This window comes from Lytechinus variegatus, chromosome 3 (genome assembly GCF_018143015.1).
Source record: "Lytechinus variegatus isolate NC3 chromosome 3, Lvar_3.0, whole genome shotgun sequence".
In the NCBI taxonomy this organism is placed as follows: Eukaryota; Metazoa; Echinodermata; class Echinoidea; order Temnopleuroida; family Toxopneustidae; genus Lytechinus; species Lytechinus variegatus.
Window position 1 is genome coordinate 52895887 of NC_054742.1, and position 17508 is coordinate 52913394.

A 17508-nucleotide genomic window follows, 5' to 3' on the forward strand; every position below is an offset into this window, starting at 1 on the left:
TAAACGGTTCACAAACTTTGGTGGAGCGGTTGTTAGCGTTTTCCGAGCGGACATGGGATTGCTGGAACGGTGCATTCATCCATTCATTGTTAAATAATAGCACTGAAAGGATGTACTTTTGTCTACCAGATTGATTGTGGTGAGTACATTGAGCAGTTGAAAAAATAGGACACTCTCTCTCTGTCATCATAATCATAGTGTTAAACCCCATCGAGTGGACGCCCGCATGCGCAGAACTCCACTCTATCAACGCTCGAGTCACCGCTAAACCAACGCTCGTCACCGTTGAACCAAAACTAAAGCTACGTGGGCTTCAGCAGTGCACCACTAAGTGAACGCCCATGTTTTTCGATTTTTTTCCCTTCAATTTGTGAGCGGTGACGAGCGTTGTCGAAATTCGACCCTCTCTCACGACCGCTCCAACAACGCTCAGGCAGTGTAACCAGGCCTTAAATGACTAAAAGGTAAAATGGTAGCAACACTCACTAGTGCATGTGAAGCATTGTGCATGTCAAGATTGTGTGGCATATATCAGAATCTGGATGCTCAAAAATAATGTTGAATGATAGAAAAACTGAATTGTTGGTTATTGGTACACGTCAGGTTTCAAAATTTGGGGGCTATAGTTATAGCTTAAATTGTTGGTGATTCGGTTATAACTCCATCAGATAATGCCTGAAAAGCGCTCAGTAACCAATACAAGTCCGTCTTCACAGACGAAAATACTCATCCTTCATCAAACATACCAATTCCTAAAGTTGACAAACTTCCGGACATTGCTCCACTGGTTGTGGACGAGGAGTTGTGGAGTTCTTAAGCTTCTCCACAAGCTCTCACCATCCAAGGCACCCGGGGCCCTGATGGCATACACCCTTTCATCCTACGTAACTGTGCTGCTGAAATTGCACCAATCCTGACCAAGATATGTAACCTGAGCATACAGTCTGGCAGATTGCTGGTAGCCTGGACTCATGCCAACGTTACCGCAATTTACAAAAAAGGTAGCCAGACTGATCCAGCCAATTACAAACCGGTATCGCTGACCTCGGTTTGCTGCAAAATAGTTGAACATGTTATTTACAGTCATATAATCAATCACTTAGAGAAATACAATGCCCTAGATGACTCGCAACATGGATTTCGAGCCAAGAGATCCTGTGAAACACAACTCCTCACTACAGTTCATCATACCTGGGAGGCGAATGAACACAACAAGCAAGTCGATGCAGTCATACTCGACTTTGCAAAGGCATTCGACACCGTACCTCACAAGCGTCTACTACTCAAACTCCAACATTACGGCATATCTGGCTCTCTATATAACTGGAAAATATCATTCCTTACTTGCAGACAACAGTCAGTAGTTCATCAAGGGATAAGTTCCAAGCCAGTCAGAGTAAGGTCAGGCGTGCCCCAAGGCTCAGTCCTTGGCCCACTCTTCTCCCTGCTATACATTAACGACTTACCGGTGGGTCTGCAGTCTAAAGTGCGTCTTTTTGCTGACGACTGCATTATATACCGACCCATTGCGTCCTCCGTCGACTGTGAGATACTCCAGAAAGACTTAAATCTCCTTGAGAAATGGGCTCACACATGGCTAATGTCCTCAGATTTTCCCGTTGTAAGAATCAAATAGAATCTTCATATAAGCTTGCTGGCCAGACGCTGCAGTCTGCCAACCAGCACAGATACCTTGGAGTAACCCTATCGAAGGATATGAAATGGAATACCCAGGGTTGACAAAGCAGTTTCCAAAGCTAAGCCTAATAGCATGATAGGCTTCCTCGTAATCGTAATCTTGGAAACGCTTCTCAGAAAGTAAAGCTTCAAGCATACAAAAGCCTTGTTCGCCCCCATGTTGAGTACTGCAGGTCTGTATGGGATCCCCACACTAGAAGTAACATCCTCAAGGTGGAGGCTTTCCAGAGAGGTGCTGCACAGTTTGTTAGTACCAACAACTACAGCCAGGAGAGTTCTGTTACAGCCATGCTCAAAGCTACATGTACGGAATTACCCACCCTTCAACATAGAAGGCAGACCTGTGAGCAGACTGACCATGATGCATAATGTTGTGTTGGGGTTGGATCGAATGCTCTTTTACTTTCAACCAGACTTAAATGAGACGAAGCAATACAAAGCCTGTACAGTTCATATATACATTTATTGAAGATTATAAATAAGTTGATGATGATGACAAATACATGAGTAAGTCTGATGGTGACTATACTCTGAAGATGAAGATAATATGAATTCTGCAGTATAAAATATAAACTCTTCTGTAGCTGTCTGTATGCTGGAAAAATCTCTAAAGTAATCTGTAATAATCCGATTTGGTTCAGAAGTGAACCCCTTTTATATTGGTCTGGTCTAGACTCTTTACGATCAAACAGGTGTTGGTCAACCTTGGACGCTTGACCAAAACAATCTGTACGTCATATCTTTACTCTGAATTGGGGGAGTTGACCTTTTAGGGAGAACATGAAATGTAAAGAAACCCATAAAATGTATGTGCGTCAGAAGTTTAGCTGGAAGAAGAATGAGTAATACTTTCTAATGAAAGTTGGAGCTGGTATACTTAATGTAGATGTATCAATCAATTGATTAAGTATTGATTATGTATTGATATAATATTGAATATGTGAGATATGTCTAATCATCAAATAACAATAAGATAATCCATAATAATGTCAGCCTACAAGAGCACCTGAGCTTCAACAGAAAGGATCTGAATGCAGCATGTACAAGGAAATTCAACCCCCTGACCCTCGAAATCCCATTCTTAAGAACTAATTACTATAAGAAATCCTTCTTCCCCAATATGGCAAGGTAATGGAATACCCTCCCATATGACTTAATTTCTATAACTAGCTCACAAACATTTCGTCGCATGCACCATGAACCGTCCTCTCTGCGCACTTTGATGCAAAATTTAGTTTGGCAGAAAACGCATTTAAAGAAAAGCATTTTTAAAACCAGCAATAATTGCAACTACAATGATAGCAAATTATTTACCGGTGTCTTCGTTCGATAGTTCTGGGGCCCGTTTCTCAACACCTGGACAAGTTAGTCATATCTTTATCCACCAACCGCGGAGTTAGTTTCGATCTTACTAAACCTATTCGGCTTCCTAACTAGAATACCTTGATATCGATACTATCGGTAAAAAGAGCAGACGAGACGTTGCCTTGGTCACAAAATAGCATAATTTTGAAAAAGAGAAATTATGACAAAATTGCAAATATTGTGATGAATGGGGAAATACATCTTTTAAAAATACCGGTAATAGCACAGGTAAATTATGCATCATACATATTTAGGCCATGAAGACTGGAGCAATCCATTGCTGAGAAAATTAAATTATGAACAATACATTTCATGAATAAAAAATCACATATGGACGTTGAGATGGGTTCCCCCGGGATATTCAATTTTAATAGTTTACGAAAGTAAACCATAACGGTTGTTTTTGTAAAATGATAATTATACGGTATTTTATGATTTCGATTTTCGAACATCATCAAAATATATTTTAACAAACTTTTTAAATATTTGATACCGAAACATACAATTTGACGAATTCTATGCATAAATTAGAGATAGAATTTATCCAAATGTTAATACGGGTCTGAAAACGACAAATACGAGTGTAGTTATGGATGGCCTGACGTGGTAGAATCTTTATCGAATAAAATATTTTACTCTTTCAAAATGAATGCTTTTGTGGTGTTTTACCAACAGTTTTTATAATTTCTTTGCATTACAGTCATCATTGAATATATTATCCCACTTGTTTTGTGATGTATTTTCAACCTCTATGATTGATTACGTAAGCTTATAATTTTCAAATTTCTGGGCACTTTTGCACGTCATAGTCTACCCACGTGATGCCACTACGTCACTAAGAAAGAAGTTGTGACAGGTTCGGAGTTGTCATAACTATTTAGTGAGGTTGTTGTACCCGAACTTGCCAAAGAGGGCTTCGTGAAACGGTTAGCGGACAAGTAGCTCACTATCTCCGATTTAGTCAAGAAGTTAGACTTATGACGGTGTTGAGAAACAGGCCCCAGGTTCTAAACTTAAGTTTCATCCCGTATCTTTATATTTTCTTGAAGTGAATTACTTACGCTACAGAAGGCATCGTAACAGAGCGGACGGTTCATGGTGAAATCGCGAGGTGCGATAGCGCACTGTATCTTTTCCAGAGAGAGGACGGTTCGTGGTGCGATGCTGATGATTTAATAACATATTGATAAGTCTCCAGCTTGACTAGGATGGTCTTCTCTAGCCGACCTCTATTTACTCCAAGTTGAGTGATGTTCCAGCTGGAGCTTTTCAACATATCAACCGTAAAACCTTGGTGTAGTCTGATACCCACTAACCACTACTTATTTATATTAACCATTTTGGAATCACAAATTAGGGGGAATTTGAATTGACTTCACATTGTTCAGTAAGTTTCGAAACTAGAAGTACTTATTTCATAAAACCTCTTCTGAAATCGAAATTCGCGGGAGTTTGTTGCAATTTTGCATTTTCCATGCCTTCAATTTTCCTGTAAACGGAGGCAGTAATGCACCCATGGGACTAACCTGGCTTAAACCAGCAGGTGGGACTAGTCAAGCCAAGCCGAATCACCGCCTACAGTTCCGGCCAGCCAGTCATTTCAGTACCCGCTACCGCCCGCTTTTTCAGGGGCCCATTCGCTATTCAGGGACAAATAAAATATCCAATGGAAACATTCTTACTGTTAAATTATATACTAATCGGCCAGCGATACGACAGTCATCATCTGAAATTTTTCAAATTTAAAAAAATTGAAAAAATCTTATAAATAATACAAGAATAAAATCACAGATGGCTTACCACAACTTGATTGCTTGCAAAGTTTATTTTGAAATTTGCGCATTTCGATTTGGCGATAGATGGCGCTCTGAGTTTTTCTTCACACAGCTTTAGTGTGAAGTGCCATGGCCGAGTGATACTCTAAAGGCCATATGCGAAAGTCTGGGGTTCGATCCTCGGCCGCGGCAGATATGCCTGTGAGCAAGGCATTCAATCTATTGACTATTGTTTCAATAAAAAAAAATATATTTTGGGGCAAGTACCGTATATTCCAACTATTCAAAAACTTACTTGCCCAACTGTTATGAAAGCAGTACCCTGCGTACATGTAAGGGGAGCTTTTCTTCATTTACTTTTTTTTATACAAAATGAATTAAAGGAACAAGTTTGAACAGTACTATTTGTATACATTAATCATTTGACCAGGAAAATAAAAACAAAATAAAATAAATATTCATTCATCCTTTATATATTTAAATGAATGATGTCAGTCCCGACAGTTTATGGATGTATCGGCACCAAACAGAAAATAGCAAGCCAGCAAACAAAATGAGAAGGGTCAATGTAATTCCACATTGCAAGCACTGGCAGATCCGGGTGGGGGGGCACGACCGGCTCGTGCCCCCCCCCCCCTTGAGAAGCAAATTTAAAATTTGTAATGTAAAAATGCCATTAAAACAGAAGTGTGCCCCCGGGCCCCTTTGAAAATAAAGACCTTTTTTCTTTTTCTTTTTTTGCTTATCAATTTTTTCCTCGAAAAAATGTGCCCCCCTTCGGAAAATCCTCGATCCGCCCCTGATTGCAAGCTTTCCTTCATTAGAAGAAATAAATGGAATAGACCTAAATGAAATGTCATAATCTAATTTAAAATGAATATGGCTGCTGAGTGTATCGCCTTGATTTCTACTGGTTTCACAATCAGTTGGTTTTGTGTATTATTGGTTTAAGTTGGCTCAGAGTAACTGCATTATAAGTTCTCTTTTACCATCAATTTCGATGGTATTGTCATGCATTGATCTGAAAAAAAAGGATCAGTTAAAACCAGTTTGCTATGTGAAGTAACTAATATCATTCTTAAATGATTTAAATCTAAACCCATGAGTCGATCTTGATTTATTCACCATTTATTGTTCTACTGCATGTTTCATTAAACCATCAAAATTTATTTATGGATTTTTTTTTCCAATGTGAACTCTTCAGCAGTTCCCCGGGAAGCATTTGTAGGCCAAGTGATCCTTTTTTCCCCTTCTTTTTGGGGGGCTTGTCAACTTTTTCCTGACGGCCGAATCAGCTTCATTTTGGAGTGAAATAACACCCTTTTTTCCTTGCTAAATTTTGTGATTTTTTTCTTGTCAAAATTGACATCAGCATGATCAGTGCCCCAGTAAAAAAAAAAACCGTTCCCAGGGCTCTGGAAAACCCCCCATCTATACTTGGGAGAGTGTCGCACAACTCTGGTGGCAGTGCACACTCCGTTTGATGATAGGCCCAAACAGAAAACCATACGACAAATAAATTTATATTTCCATTGTATTTATTTACATATAAAAAGAAAAAAAAAATATATATATACATGATCTATTTAACATAACACACAGATGGAGGATGGCCATTTCAGCGGTATCAATAAGATACCACCGTATTCTTCAATGGGGTCCATTAAGGCCGTATATACATTCGAACTATATAGATTCTTAGATTTGATAAATTCAGGAGGTAATAGCAAAATGCTATTGATATTCCAATCATTTGAAATTACAAGAGTATTATAAAGATTGACAAATTTTCGGTCAAACTTTAATGATTATACCGTTTGCAATAGTTTATGATAAATACGTTTGATTTTTTTTTTTTCCTGGAATTGACGCGTTTCTCGGTGCAGCATGACACAGCGGAAATAGCATTAGGGTATCAGTTTCGGCAGTCAACGTCTTAACCATTCATTTAAATCTCCCTCTATGATCTGTCAACGCAAGTCAGAAAACTGGGGACTTCCTCAAATATCCTCACCTACCTAGAGCCTATACTTGTGTAGATGCCCGATACAGATGAGACAGATATTCGACGCCCATGCAGTATGGTTTATAGACCTACAGCTACACAAATGCATTTCTCTGTTTTAATTATCTGAAGTAGCACTTTAAGAATAGTGGTTGATGAGTTGATCTGCTATATCCTTGGCCTTGAGTAACTTTGTGCGGTGCATGTTTCTGATGCTGTCTCTGTGTTCTTGAAATGTATTGCTCAGTAACGATTGACCAGAATATTGTGCTTGCCAGGAAAGGGCGCGTGAATCAGGCACAGTGGTTGGCTCCCAACGTATAGCACTGCAGTCTCACAGAATGTCTTCAAGTCAAATCATCGTAAATATAATACTCTCCAAGTTTAGCTTCATACAGACTAAAAACATTCATAAAAGAAGGACGGGTATTTCATCATTCAAGAAATGTTTTATCACAGCATTGGTAATATCTGTGTTATTTATCATCACTTGGGTAAGTACGATATCATACGGAGTGTTGATCTTAAACATTATTAAAGATACTTAGTATATATTGATTTATAACAATTCATCAATGGGTATCCCTTTTGTTGGAGACCCCTATTGCTTTTCTCAAGGAGATTTAAGACATTGAGAACCACCAAACACATTCCCTGTATAGCCACTTAGATGCCGTCATGATAAAATATGTTACACGTGTGTTTCATTGCATATTTCTTGCAAAGATTCCTGCCTATAACTACAGACTTACAGGCGAATTACAATACATGCTTTTGTAATGGTAATTACTTTACGCTGCAGACACATTGCTCACTTTGACAGGGGACAGCAATAATTAATGTTGCAATATTTCTTCTGGACGTGTGTGGGAACTTTGTAAAATGTTGATTTAAGATGTCAAATTATCGGGTTTATCATATTTTAAAAATGTTATCATTCAATATTTCGCCCAATATCAAGACATAATATGCCTTTGGTAATACATATTTCATGTGTTCAATATTTATGTTTGTGCTCAAATAAAAATGGAAATATTTATCTTTTTCACCATGAATTATTTTTCAGTTTTCCCATGAAACTGGCGGCATCACATGCAGGTCGCCACCAAAGGCTACATTGCACCTGTGTATTTCTTTGGTACTTCTTTAGATATTGGAAGCTATTTGCATATCGTTGTCACTCCATTGTTGTTACCTCCATGCTTTTCTTATTCCCGTTTGTAAGGACTGCTCATCATGATCCAAATTCGCCTCGTGTATTTGAAAATTTGGGTTAATGAATTTATTCACACTTGTTTTCTGTTGAATGTTAGCAGAACTCGATCTCTCCTATATCATGCTTATATACACTGTAAAAACTGTGGTGTTAAAACTGACACTGATTGGTGTTAAAATGATGTGTTGAACTTACACCCTAGAGATTGAACATAACACCAAAGAGTGTACATGTAACCCGGACATGTAACAACCAAGGGTGTTGTATATAACACCTACAGGTGCTAAAATAACACTGTCAATTTAACACCGGTGTAGAATAACTGGTGTGGTCCTCATCTACGTACACCGGTTAACACCGCAGTTATTGCTGTGTATGATTCATTTGAAAGGAAGGAAGACGAGTACTCTAGGAATTCCCACATCCTTGTCCGTCCCTAGCTAGCAGCTTCAACTAATCTAACTTCCCCCTCATCCTTGTCGCCCCCCCCCCCCCTCTATCTCTCTCTCCACTGGGACGCCGGAAATGCCTGGATGACAATCATAATGGAGTCATACAAGCATTAGATTTTTTTATATGAAAATTATCAAACAAGATGTGCATGGAGACAGATCGAAGTAATCATTCTGAATGGATTCAAAACTTAAAAAAAAAATATTGAATTAGCCTCAGTCATAAGCACATATAGAGAGTTATAATAACAATAATTATATGCAATTACTATTTGTACTAAAGATATATGAATATCGTAAATTATTAAAACCTGCGGATTTTCACTTTAAAAAAAATCATCACAGACACGTAAATGCCTCACTGATTTGGTTTTTTTTTAATGTTGTATCTTTATTATTGTATGATTTATTGTACAAGCAAACTTTTATTATTACATCCCCGGCCAAGTGGCTAAATATTGTATTCATGATACTTCACAGAACTTATCATTGAACACTTTAAACAATTGCTTCCTGTATGCATAACTTAAAGCATACATCCATTCTTTCCCGTTTAAATAATTCTACTAATAAGGGGCAATATTTTGTCGTCGTCGTCACATGAAAGCTAGCCACGAAATCAGGCAATTATGAATTTCCCCTGAACTAATGGATTTCGCTGAACACTGGCGTACGGATGGAGGGGAAGGGGTGCTTCCTTCCATGACAAGGAAAAAGGGAGAAAATAAAAGAAAGGCAGAGGAAAAAGTATACGCCTATATATTTTCATTTTAAATTACTTAATATATTGTTAAAATCTATCACAAAATTGAATCATCGTATTCAAAAGTTAAAAGTTTTTGCTCGGGATATTTTGCACACAATCCGCTATTGTTTGACCCCCTCGAAAGGTTTACTCATCACTATGCCACTGTTGCTGGATAACAGTATTTCAAAGTCTAGACTAGACGACTTTTGATGTCGGTTCGATGTGATCATGTTCCCGTGTACATGTAAATTATTACCAGCAACAGACACTCTAGATTGAAATTAACTGGTAATATTATGCAATAGGGCCTATACGTTTTATCATGTTTAATTGTTGTCAAGACAAGTGCTCTATGACTCAGTGAAAACATATATTTCCGCCGCTTCTAGCATGTCTAAGTTTTTAAGCCCGATGAGACAAAATGTATAACCTTTGATAAATTAATATCCATATTTTTAAACACCTGTATTCGCGTTAATGTAAAATGAAATGGAACATAATAGTACAGCCAGTCATTAGAAACGGTATGAGATAGTAAATAGGATTTCTAATGTAAAGATGAGGGATCGGAATTATTCTTTTTCATTTTATTTTACTTTGCTCTATTATTTTCAACTATAACAAAAATATGTTTACTATACATGGTTTTGGACGGGATGGGTTAAGTCAATTGAACCTATCATGTCCACATTTAAGATTCAAGACAGAACTCACCTTTGGTATTAAATTCATTCATTTGTTAGAAAGCAGAAGATAAGAAAAACGTAATGGTGAGAAGTTGAAAGAGATTATTAAGAAAGTTACAACTTTTGACAAAAGATGTATTACTTGACCTGAAATGTCAAATTAGCAGCATATTATGAAAAGGTTTAGGATAACTCTCTAATTTTACATTTTCAGCAATTTCCTAAGCATCTTTTTTTCTTCTTTCTTTCTTTTTTTTTATTCAGGCATTGAACACAGGTAGCATAATCATTGTAAGTCTTCTTGAGATTAAAAAAAAAAACAGAAAAAGATATTATTTTAGTCATTTATACTCTTTGGGTACTGGTGGAGAAGAAAAAGAAGCCTCTCTCATATTGTAATTGTGAAAAATTTGTGTTCAAAGAAATAAACGTTGTTTGAAACGTCTTGAAAAAATTATGTTTGGTGATATGGTGGCAGCGGTGGGATAGTGATCTCGCTGGTGGCCTTGATCCTTATAGGCCTATAATCATGATTAATTAAAGTAATAAACCAGATATGATTGTAACTTTTCAGTGTCTCATCAGTAAAACTGCACAATCAAGAAGGAGTATTGGAAAGTTTTTTTTATAAAAGTATTTATTTTCTTTCATCAGGTGTTTTCAGCTTCCAAAAGGATCAGCCTTGCTCTAAGCTTCGGTGCAAAGGACAGCAGGGGAGTTAAACAACACCCGACACAATACATGCTTACACCTCAACACACTTTTGGATCATTTGGATTGGACCATCTTTTTGATGTCTTTGTTCATAATGACACTATAATCAAGGAGTACTCAAACTTCAATGCTCTGAACCTGACTTCTTCAGCAACATCCGTGTTTCAGCCGGTCCGACAAGGGTACCAAGTCGGCGATACTGTTGAAATTCGAATAGACGCTTACAATGGGATGGGGTACCCTCAGACTGCTGGTGGTGACTTCTGGTTTGTGACAGTGGCATCGCCCGACGGGTATTTCAGAAGTGCCGCCCGTCTGGTGGATCATCAGAATGGGAGCTATTCGGCTTATTTCTTGGCGCCGCGTCCTGGAAGACTTAACTTGCAAGTTGTTCTAGGTTACCCATCCGACACTGTGAGGTGGTTGAGTGAGGTTTATATGAAAGCCGACGGTTGCTTCACTTGGGCTGCAACATACAATCGTTACGGGTTTGGTGATGGTCAAGGTCGATGCGTTGTGAAACGAGGGATGAACCACCTGTTGAACGAAAACATTTGCTTTTATGGCGCCAATGAGACCGGGATGGGCCAGAGCGCTCTCATATGCACCAAGCCCAATGGGTTCATTTGTGATGATATCAGATCTATAATGTCCTATGGACAGTATGCTGGAATAGAGAGACCGGTTAATCAGCTCATTGTTGGAAAGAAATATCTATTCAACAAGTAAGTTCTTCCAATTACGGTTCGTTATTACAACGGTTCCATGTCATAGGTCATTATTAAACACTTTTTGTACAAGAATCTTCTCGGTTACAACTTCCTCCCGAATGAAATTCTCTTATCGTGCGATGGTTATATGATAACTAGAAGGGTATATTACGAATGCTGCTATAATCTTGTCGGAAAGAGAACACAGTCACCAGTGTGTTTCATGTTGTGTTAGTGTAGTCAATCCAGTGGAATTGGAAAATTTCTTCATAGTGTGGTACACAGTGTGTCAATATAGCTATGATGAATATTACCACATAGCGACTAAACTATACAGATTGAAAAGGTGTTCGTCGTATATCGCGCTGTGAATATTATATTCACAGTCTCATTGGCGCCATAAAAGCAAATGTATATATATACATATATACATATATATATATAATATATATATATATAATATATATATATATATATATATATATATATATATATATACATATGTGTGTGAATATATATATTTACATATAAAGTCAGTCACACAGTGAACACAGTGATGAAACGCTCACTATTCCATGAAAGATCCTATGAATGATGAAGGACAATTTAATCACATTATATGTATATTTTTTTTACAACAAAGCAATGATATTCACAATGTGGTCATTATATAGAACTTTTGCTGAACATGCTTAAGAAGTGTCAGACAGTGGCATTCTTCTTCACAGATTGGCTTTTATTTTCAAAGCATAGGGATTGTGTAAACACACAATTGCGAATGAATTTCAGAATTTCTGTTTTTTTTTCCTATCATTTGTTTGAAAGCAGTGTTTTTGCCATTATTACATACTGAATAAGTTTTCAGCCAGTGTGAATATTATTGTTTCACTGTGTGGCAACTATGTGTCATAACTGTGTAATATTCGTATTATACTGTGGTCACGATGTCTTCATACAGTTTACTATAATGTATTGAGTGTGTTGACCATGTATGTTTATGTCCAACAGGGAAGCGGCACTGAACTTGCACTAAAAGGGAGCGATCCTCGTGGGCAATTCCATAAATCTAGTTTTTGTACGTCCGACCCCCACCCCCATTTTCTCAATTCTTTCTTCACTTTATAAACTGACCAAGTCACTGTCCTTTGAGAACATTACAGACTGTCGAAAGAACAAAAAAAAAGACAGAAAATGTCATGAAGTTCCCACATTGGCCACATATTGGGGGCGGATGTACATTTTTTTTTATGGAATTGCCTTCTTGTATAATCAAGGTCTGCTCGGGATCAGTGTCCAAATATTTTTTTATGCTTAACCATCTGGTAAACAATGTGTGTTTTCATTTTCAAAAAAAAATCACAGCACATTTTACAAGACCAACTTGATATCACCCAAGTCAGTGTATCACATAGACATCGCAGAAAAGAGTAATACAGGTAAGTTCATTCTGGTATCTAGTGCTGACAGGCCGTAGAATTGTCATTACGCTATATTTTTGGACACACTTATTGGATTTCCAATACTCTGGCGAGCAAAAAATATGGTGAAATCAAAATAAGCTGAGAATATGATATAAAATATAGATTGCCCTCAGCTTCATGATTCTAATGACATTATACATAATCAATTATATAGTTCCTATAATCTGGGTACAATTATACATTCTGTCTGTCGTAAAGTGTCACTACTTTTCTAGACATCATTTTTGCAAAGGCTTAACGTTATTTATAAGTAAATGTATTGATATATCTTCTTTTTTTCTTCAAATTAATACTTTTTAAATATTTTTCTAAATGTTATCCAATCTAAAATTTCTTTTAAAAGACGTTATTGTGCTTTTTTCTTTGTAAATCAAATCAGGAATGATGACTGAAGTCTATGATTACAAGGTGGAACGTCCCAGAGTACCTTGCGGTGACGGCGACAGTAGGAACTCAAGTTTACTCCCAGAAGGATATTGGTTAGGTCCCAGATGGCAATCGCTCGTTTGCGCCAACAAACGGTGGGATGATGTTGACGACGTCAAGAAATGCCTTACAGGTCACAAAATCATCATTTTAGGCGATTCTATAGGATGTCAGTGGTTCCGCACGCTAGAGAAGAAACTGGGCGACAAAAATGTGCCAAATTCATATTATTATTGCACCGAGGATATGACGCACACGGTCCTTTACAAAAGACACGTGCTCTCTGCGGCACTCACTGCAACTTTTAACTTTGTTGGTTTAGAGCGCATGTTCGAAGGGGAATACATGGATATGCTCAATGACACGAGTGTGAAATACGTCATTTTAATCAGCATGTCGGCGCACTACTCCTCATGGAATATGGACAGCTATCGAGATAGAATGCGTTCTATTCGTGACGCCATCGCGCGCGCGCGTACGAGGCTCGGCGACGATCGCGTTATGGCCGTCGTAAAAAAGTCTCAGCCCCGAGAACAGCCTTCGTTTCTAGCTCGTGTGCACAGTAATGACTATGTTTTCAGACAAATGAGTGGGATAATGGAGGACGAATTTGTCGGTATTGATGCAAAGATGATAGACACTTGGGATTTAGTTACATCTTATCAAAACCAAGTATATGTTCATATGCCCTGGCCATGTATTAATGAAGAAGTTGATTTGTTTCTTTCGTATTTATGTCCTTCTTGAAAAAAATATCAAAATATACTATGCAACCGAATTTGCCAACAAAATTGTGAAATGTTCACTTTCATTTATCACGAATGATGAAGCCTATATTTGAATGCCATGTTCACTTGTGTAATTCTGCTCTTGATAAACCAACACTTTTGAACGTCTACCTCTGTGAGCGAGCGAAGCGAGTGAAAAAAAAAAATCAGCTATTCATGAGAATCTTACTCGAGATTGATTTTGAAATGGTATTCAGAAAATAACACCATATCTTACACCTTCCTTTCGTTTTCTTTCATCTTTTCTTTTTTGTTCTCGGTTGTAGAACTTTTTTGGGCCAGTGCTATGCGAATCTGGATCAGGGCAATGGTGGGCCCCAGGATTTTTAACCTCGCGGAAGGCAAAAAAGCATTTGGGGGCGGGTCAACACACAAATATTTTGCCTATTTCTCAAACTCGAGCAAGAGGCGCGAGCTACTTTCTTTAATGTAGACCCTACCGATTTGAAAAAGGACCTGTTAAGGACTAGCTGTTTGATTTGTGTCATGAAGATGTTCTCACCAAATAAATAATGCGAGCGCGAAGCGCGAGCCGAAAAATTTTGAGACCCTGAGATGATAACTGAACGTTTTATAAGCACTTCTGTAATCATGAACTGGATGGCTATCTAATTAAACATTTGATTTGAGCGCGTAGCGCGAGCTGTTTTTTATTAAGAAAATTATGAATACGCAGGAGGCGTATCTCGCTAAAACGAATAATGAAAACTCTAATCGCGAGAAGCATAATGACTTGAACATTGGATTTTTGAGCCCCATTTGATAAATAACATATCTCAGTCACAGCTACTGCGAACGTGTATAGCGCGGGTGACATGTTCAATTTTATGTAATGACCTGAAGAATGTATACTAGTGACAAAAATTATTGGGAGCGAACAGTGACTGGATGAGAAATTTTTCAAAATTTAAGGAACGAAAAAGCTGTTTTTCAGCTTTCAGCACTTTTCAGCTTCAGTAGGATGTTTATGATAACATTTAATACACATTTTATTTTTCGAAATTTCGGGGGTGGGGCCTACTCACTGGGGGCAAATGCCCCCGTGCCTCCCACTTGGTACCGCCCCTGGTCTGGGGCGGAGCCCCCGGAACCTCGTAATATTTTCAAACATCGCAGATGGTCATTGTTTTATCAAATCGCGGGTAAATACACCAACAATTTTAACCTCAACGCAGTTGCGGATAATAAACGAAATATTTTGAGGCAGCACAACATAGCAAATGAGGAAAAATTGTAAAAGTCGCCAGCGAGCGAAGTAAGCCAGAAAAATTTGGCCTTTGAAAATGATTTTGAAATTAAATTCTACGTATGTGATAAAGGCTTTGGAAATTTAGCCAAAGTAAACAGGCTTTTTACGGTAAATCTAGCAAGCGCAAAGCTTTATTTAGGTTAGGACATAATATCGGTGGATATGATAACTAGCCCTTGGATAGTTCTACTTTGGCTAAGGATTTTTCCCGGGATTTTTTGTCCTGATTGCAACCATTATTGCATAAAATTTAGCAAGCTTGTAATAGACGCCATCCACCTTTTTAAACGTTCAATTTATTTTTCAGTCGTCGGCAACCCGTTCGTCTTAATATGTTCTTTTTTTTCTCGTCCCTTTTCTCTATATCCTGATTTTGCAATTAAGCTTTTGGTTCTAACTTCATTTCCCATTTCTTTGTGCCTCTTTCTCCTATGCATTTTCCCGCCATTCTTGCCCGTGGCATTGAGTCATTTATTTTTATTGTATATCCCTCTCTTGCTAATCATGCTAATGTATTAGTATTTCAAGATATTTGTACTTCCTCACGTGTTCTTTTCTCCTTCCTTTTCCCGTTTCCTTGCATTTCCCTAGTTATGTTCTTCCTTTCTTTCCTTTTAGTCATTTTTCCTTTTTCCCTTTCCTCTTTTCTTTCCCTTTCCCTTTCTCTCTCCCTCCCTTTTCTTCTTTTCCTGTTTTTTTTATTTTCCCGGTGAAATCCGTCAGGGGGCAGCTTGCCCCCGCCTGTTACGCCACTGTTTAGGAACTCTTACAAATTATTTACAATTAATGGTCAATAACTAACTTATATGTAAATTGTGATGTCACTTGGGATTGTTTGCTTGGTCCCTTGTTATTTACGCATACATTCGTAATTCCGAAGCTTCGTTATTCAGAAGGTTCGGATATTCCGAAGGTTCGTTGTTCCGAAGGTTCGTATTTCCGAAGCTTCGTAATTCCGAAGGTTCGTTAGTCCGAAAACTAAATGATTAACTAACCTTATTTCGTTTTCGGACTAACGAACCTTCGGAGCAACGAACCTTATTTCGTTTTCGGATTAGCGAACCTTCGGAACATCGAACCTTATTCCGTTTTCGGATTATCGAACCTTCGGAATAACGCCACAAATGTTCGGATTAACGAACCCTTTTACGTTTTCGGATTAACGAACATTGAGGTATAGGCAATTTGCGTGTTTCGGAATTACGAACCTTCGGAATAAAGAACCTTCGGAATAAAGAACCTTCGGAATTACGAAATGTAACCTGTTATTTACTATTTATACTTATGACATAAAATATTCTTTGAATGTCCCTTCTTTTTTATTGCTTGCTGACGATTCTGATTTTGTCATGTCCTACACAGAAGTCCATGAATAGTTTATCTCATGATATTCACATCCAGCAGGGGGAGGGGTACTTGGGGCGCTTGCCCCTAAAATTCCCCCCCCAAAAAAAAAAAAGGAAAAGGAGAAAGGGAAGGGTGAAATGTGATTTTATTTTTGAATGTTTATATAAAAATCTATCACAAAATTTGACTTTTGTAATACAAATGTCGAAATTTTGCTCGCTCGCTTAGCCCACAATCTTTTCTTAATTTTGTCTGATACGCCATTTCTGCCCCCCCCCCTCCCCCAAAAAATGCTTACTACGCCACTGTTCATAAGCATTTAAAAGTAGTCTTTTTTATGAAATGATCGGTCTCATTACTGATAATACACTATCTTGAAAAGTTAATTTTGACAGTGTATATGCCAGACGTATTCCTGAAATATATGAGTTAAAATAAACTTGAATATTATGTCCCCAAATTTACACTGGCAGATCCTTGACATTGATATTACAATATTTGAATTATAGTTTAGTTGCTTGTTTTATTTGACTTTACAACCTCAAATTTTGAGAATGAAGACGAATAATTATTCTTTCAGAATATACAGTTTTCTGTTTTGTTTGGAAGGCCAAATTACTAGTTTGCCTATTTACAGGGAGCCTTCCCTGGCGAGTTATTGATGGTTTGGGGGTGACAAGTCGCAATGAGCTGCTCTTGAAATTGAAGTTGGCCTTTCCTCGTTAATTAATGGATTTTTTTATGAATTTATTCTTACATAAAATAATTCCAGTCATGTAAATGCATGTATGTTGATTTATTTTGATAAAACAGGTAAAAAAAAAGCTACCCACCACTAAGAATGGTGT

General features: G+C 37.7%; 2 protein-coding genes across 3 annotated transcripts in view; one reads left to right on the top strand and one right to left on the bottom strand.

The window, feature by feature from the left end:
- Nucleotides 1–17508, bottom strand: part of LOC121411343 (centrosomal protein of 70 kDa-like) — a 40380-nt gene that overhangs the window by 13128 nt on the left and 9744 nt on the right. The window contains exon 1 of one of the 2 annotated variants that reach the window (XM_041604015.1): nt 4864–4900. The exons of the other annotated variant lie outside the window; for it this stretch is intronic. The gene's annotated coding sequence lies outside the window, so the exon portion shown is untranslated. Of the gene's footprint in view, nt 1–4863; nt 4901–17508 lie in introns of those variants that run through there. 2 annotated transcript variants of the gene reach the window in all.
- On the top strand, nt 6785–15933 carry LOC121411342 (NXPE family member 1-like). Its single transcript, XM_041604014.1, has 4 exons — nt 6785–7337; nt 10600–11384; nt 12732–12805; nt 13230–15933. The coding sequence occupies exons 1-4, from the start codon at nt 7185–7187 to the stop codon at nt 14021–14023; spliced, it is 1806 nt and encodes a 601-aa protein (XP_041459948.1). The 5' UTR covers nt 6785–7184; the 3' UTR covers nt 14024–15933.

What these genes read in the sequence shown, in the direction of transcription:
- LOC121411342 (XM_041604014.1), top strand. Translation starts at nt 7,185, where the DNA reads ATGTCTTCAAGTCAAATCATCGTAAATATAATACTCTCCAAGTTTAGC. An exon ending in AAGAAATATCTATTCAACAA is followed by an intron (nt 11,385 to 12,731) that starts GTAAGTTCTTCC and finishes AAAAAATCACAG; the next exon opens with CACATTTTACAAGACCAACT. An exon ending in CGCAGAAAAGAGTAATACAG is followed by an intron (nt 12,806 to 13,229) that starts GTAAGTTCATTC and finishes AAATCAAATCAG; the next exon opens with GAATGATGACTGAAGTCTAT.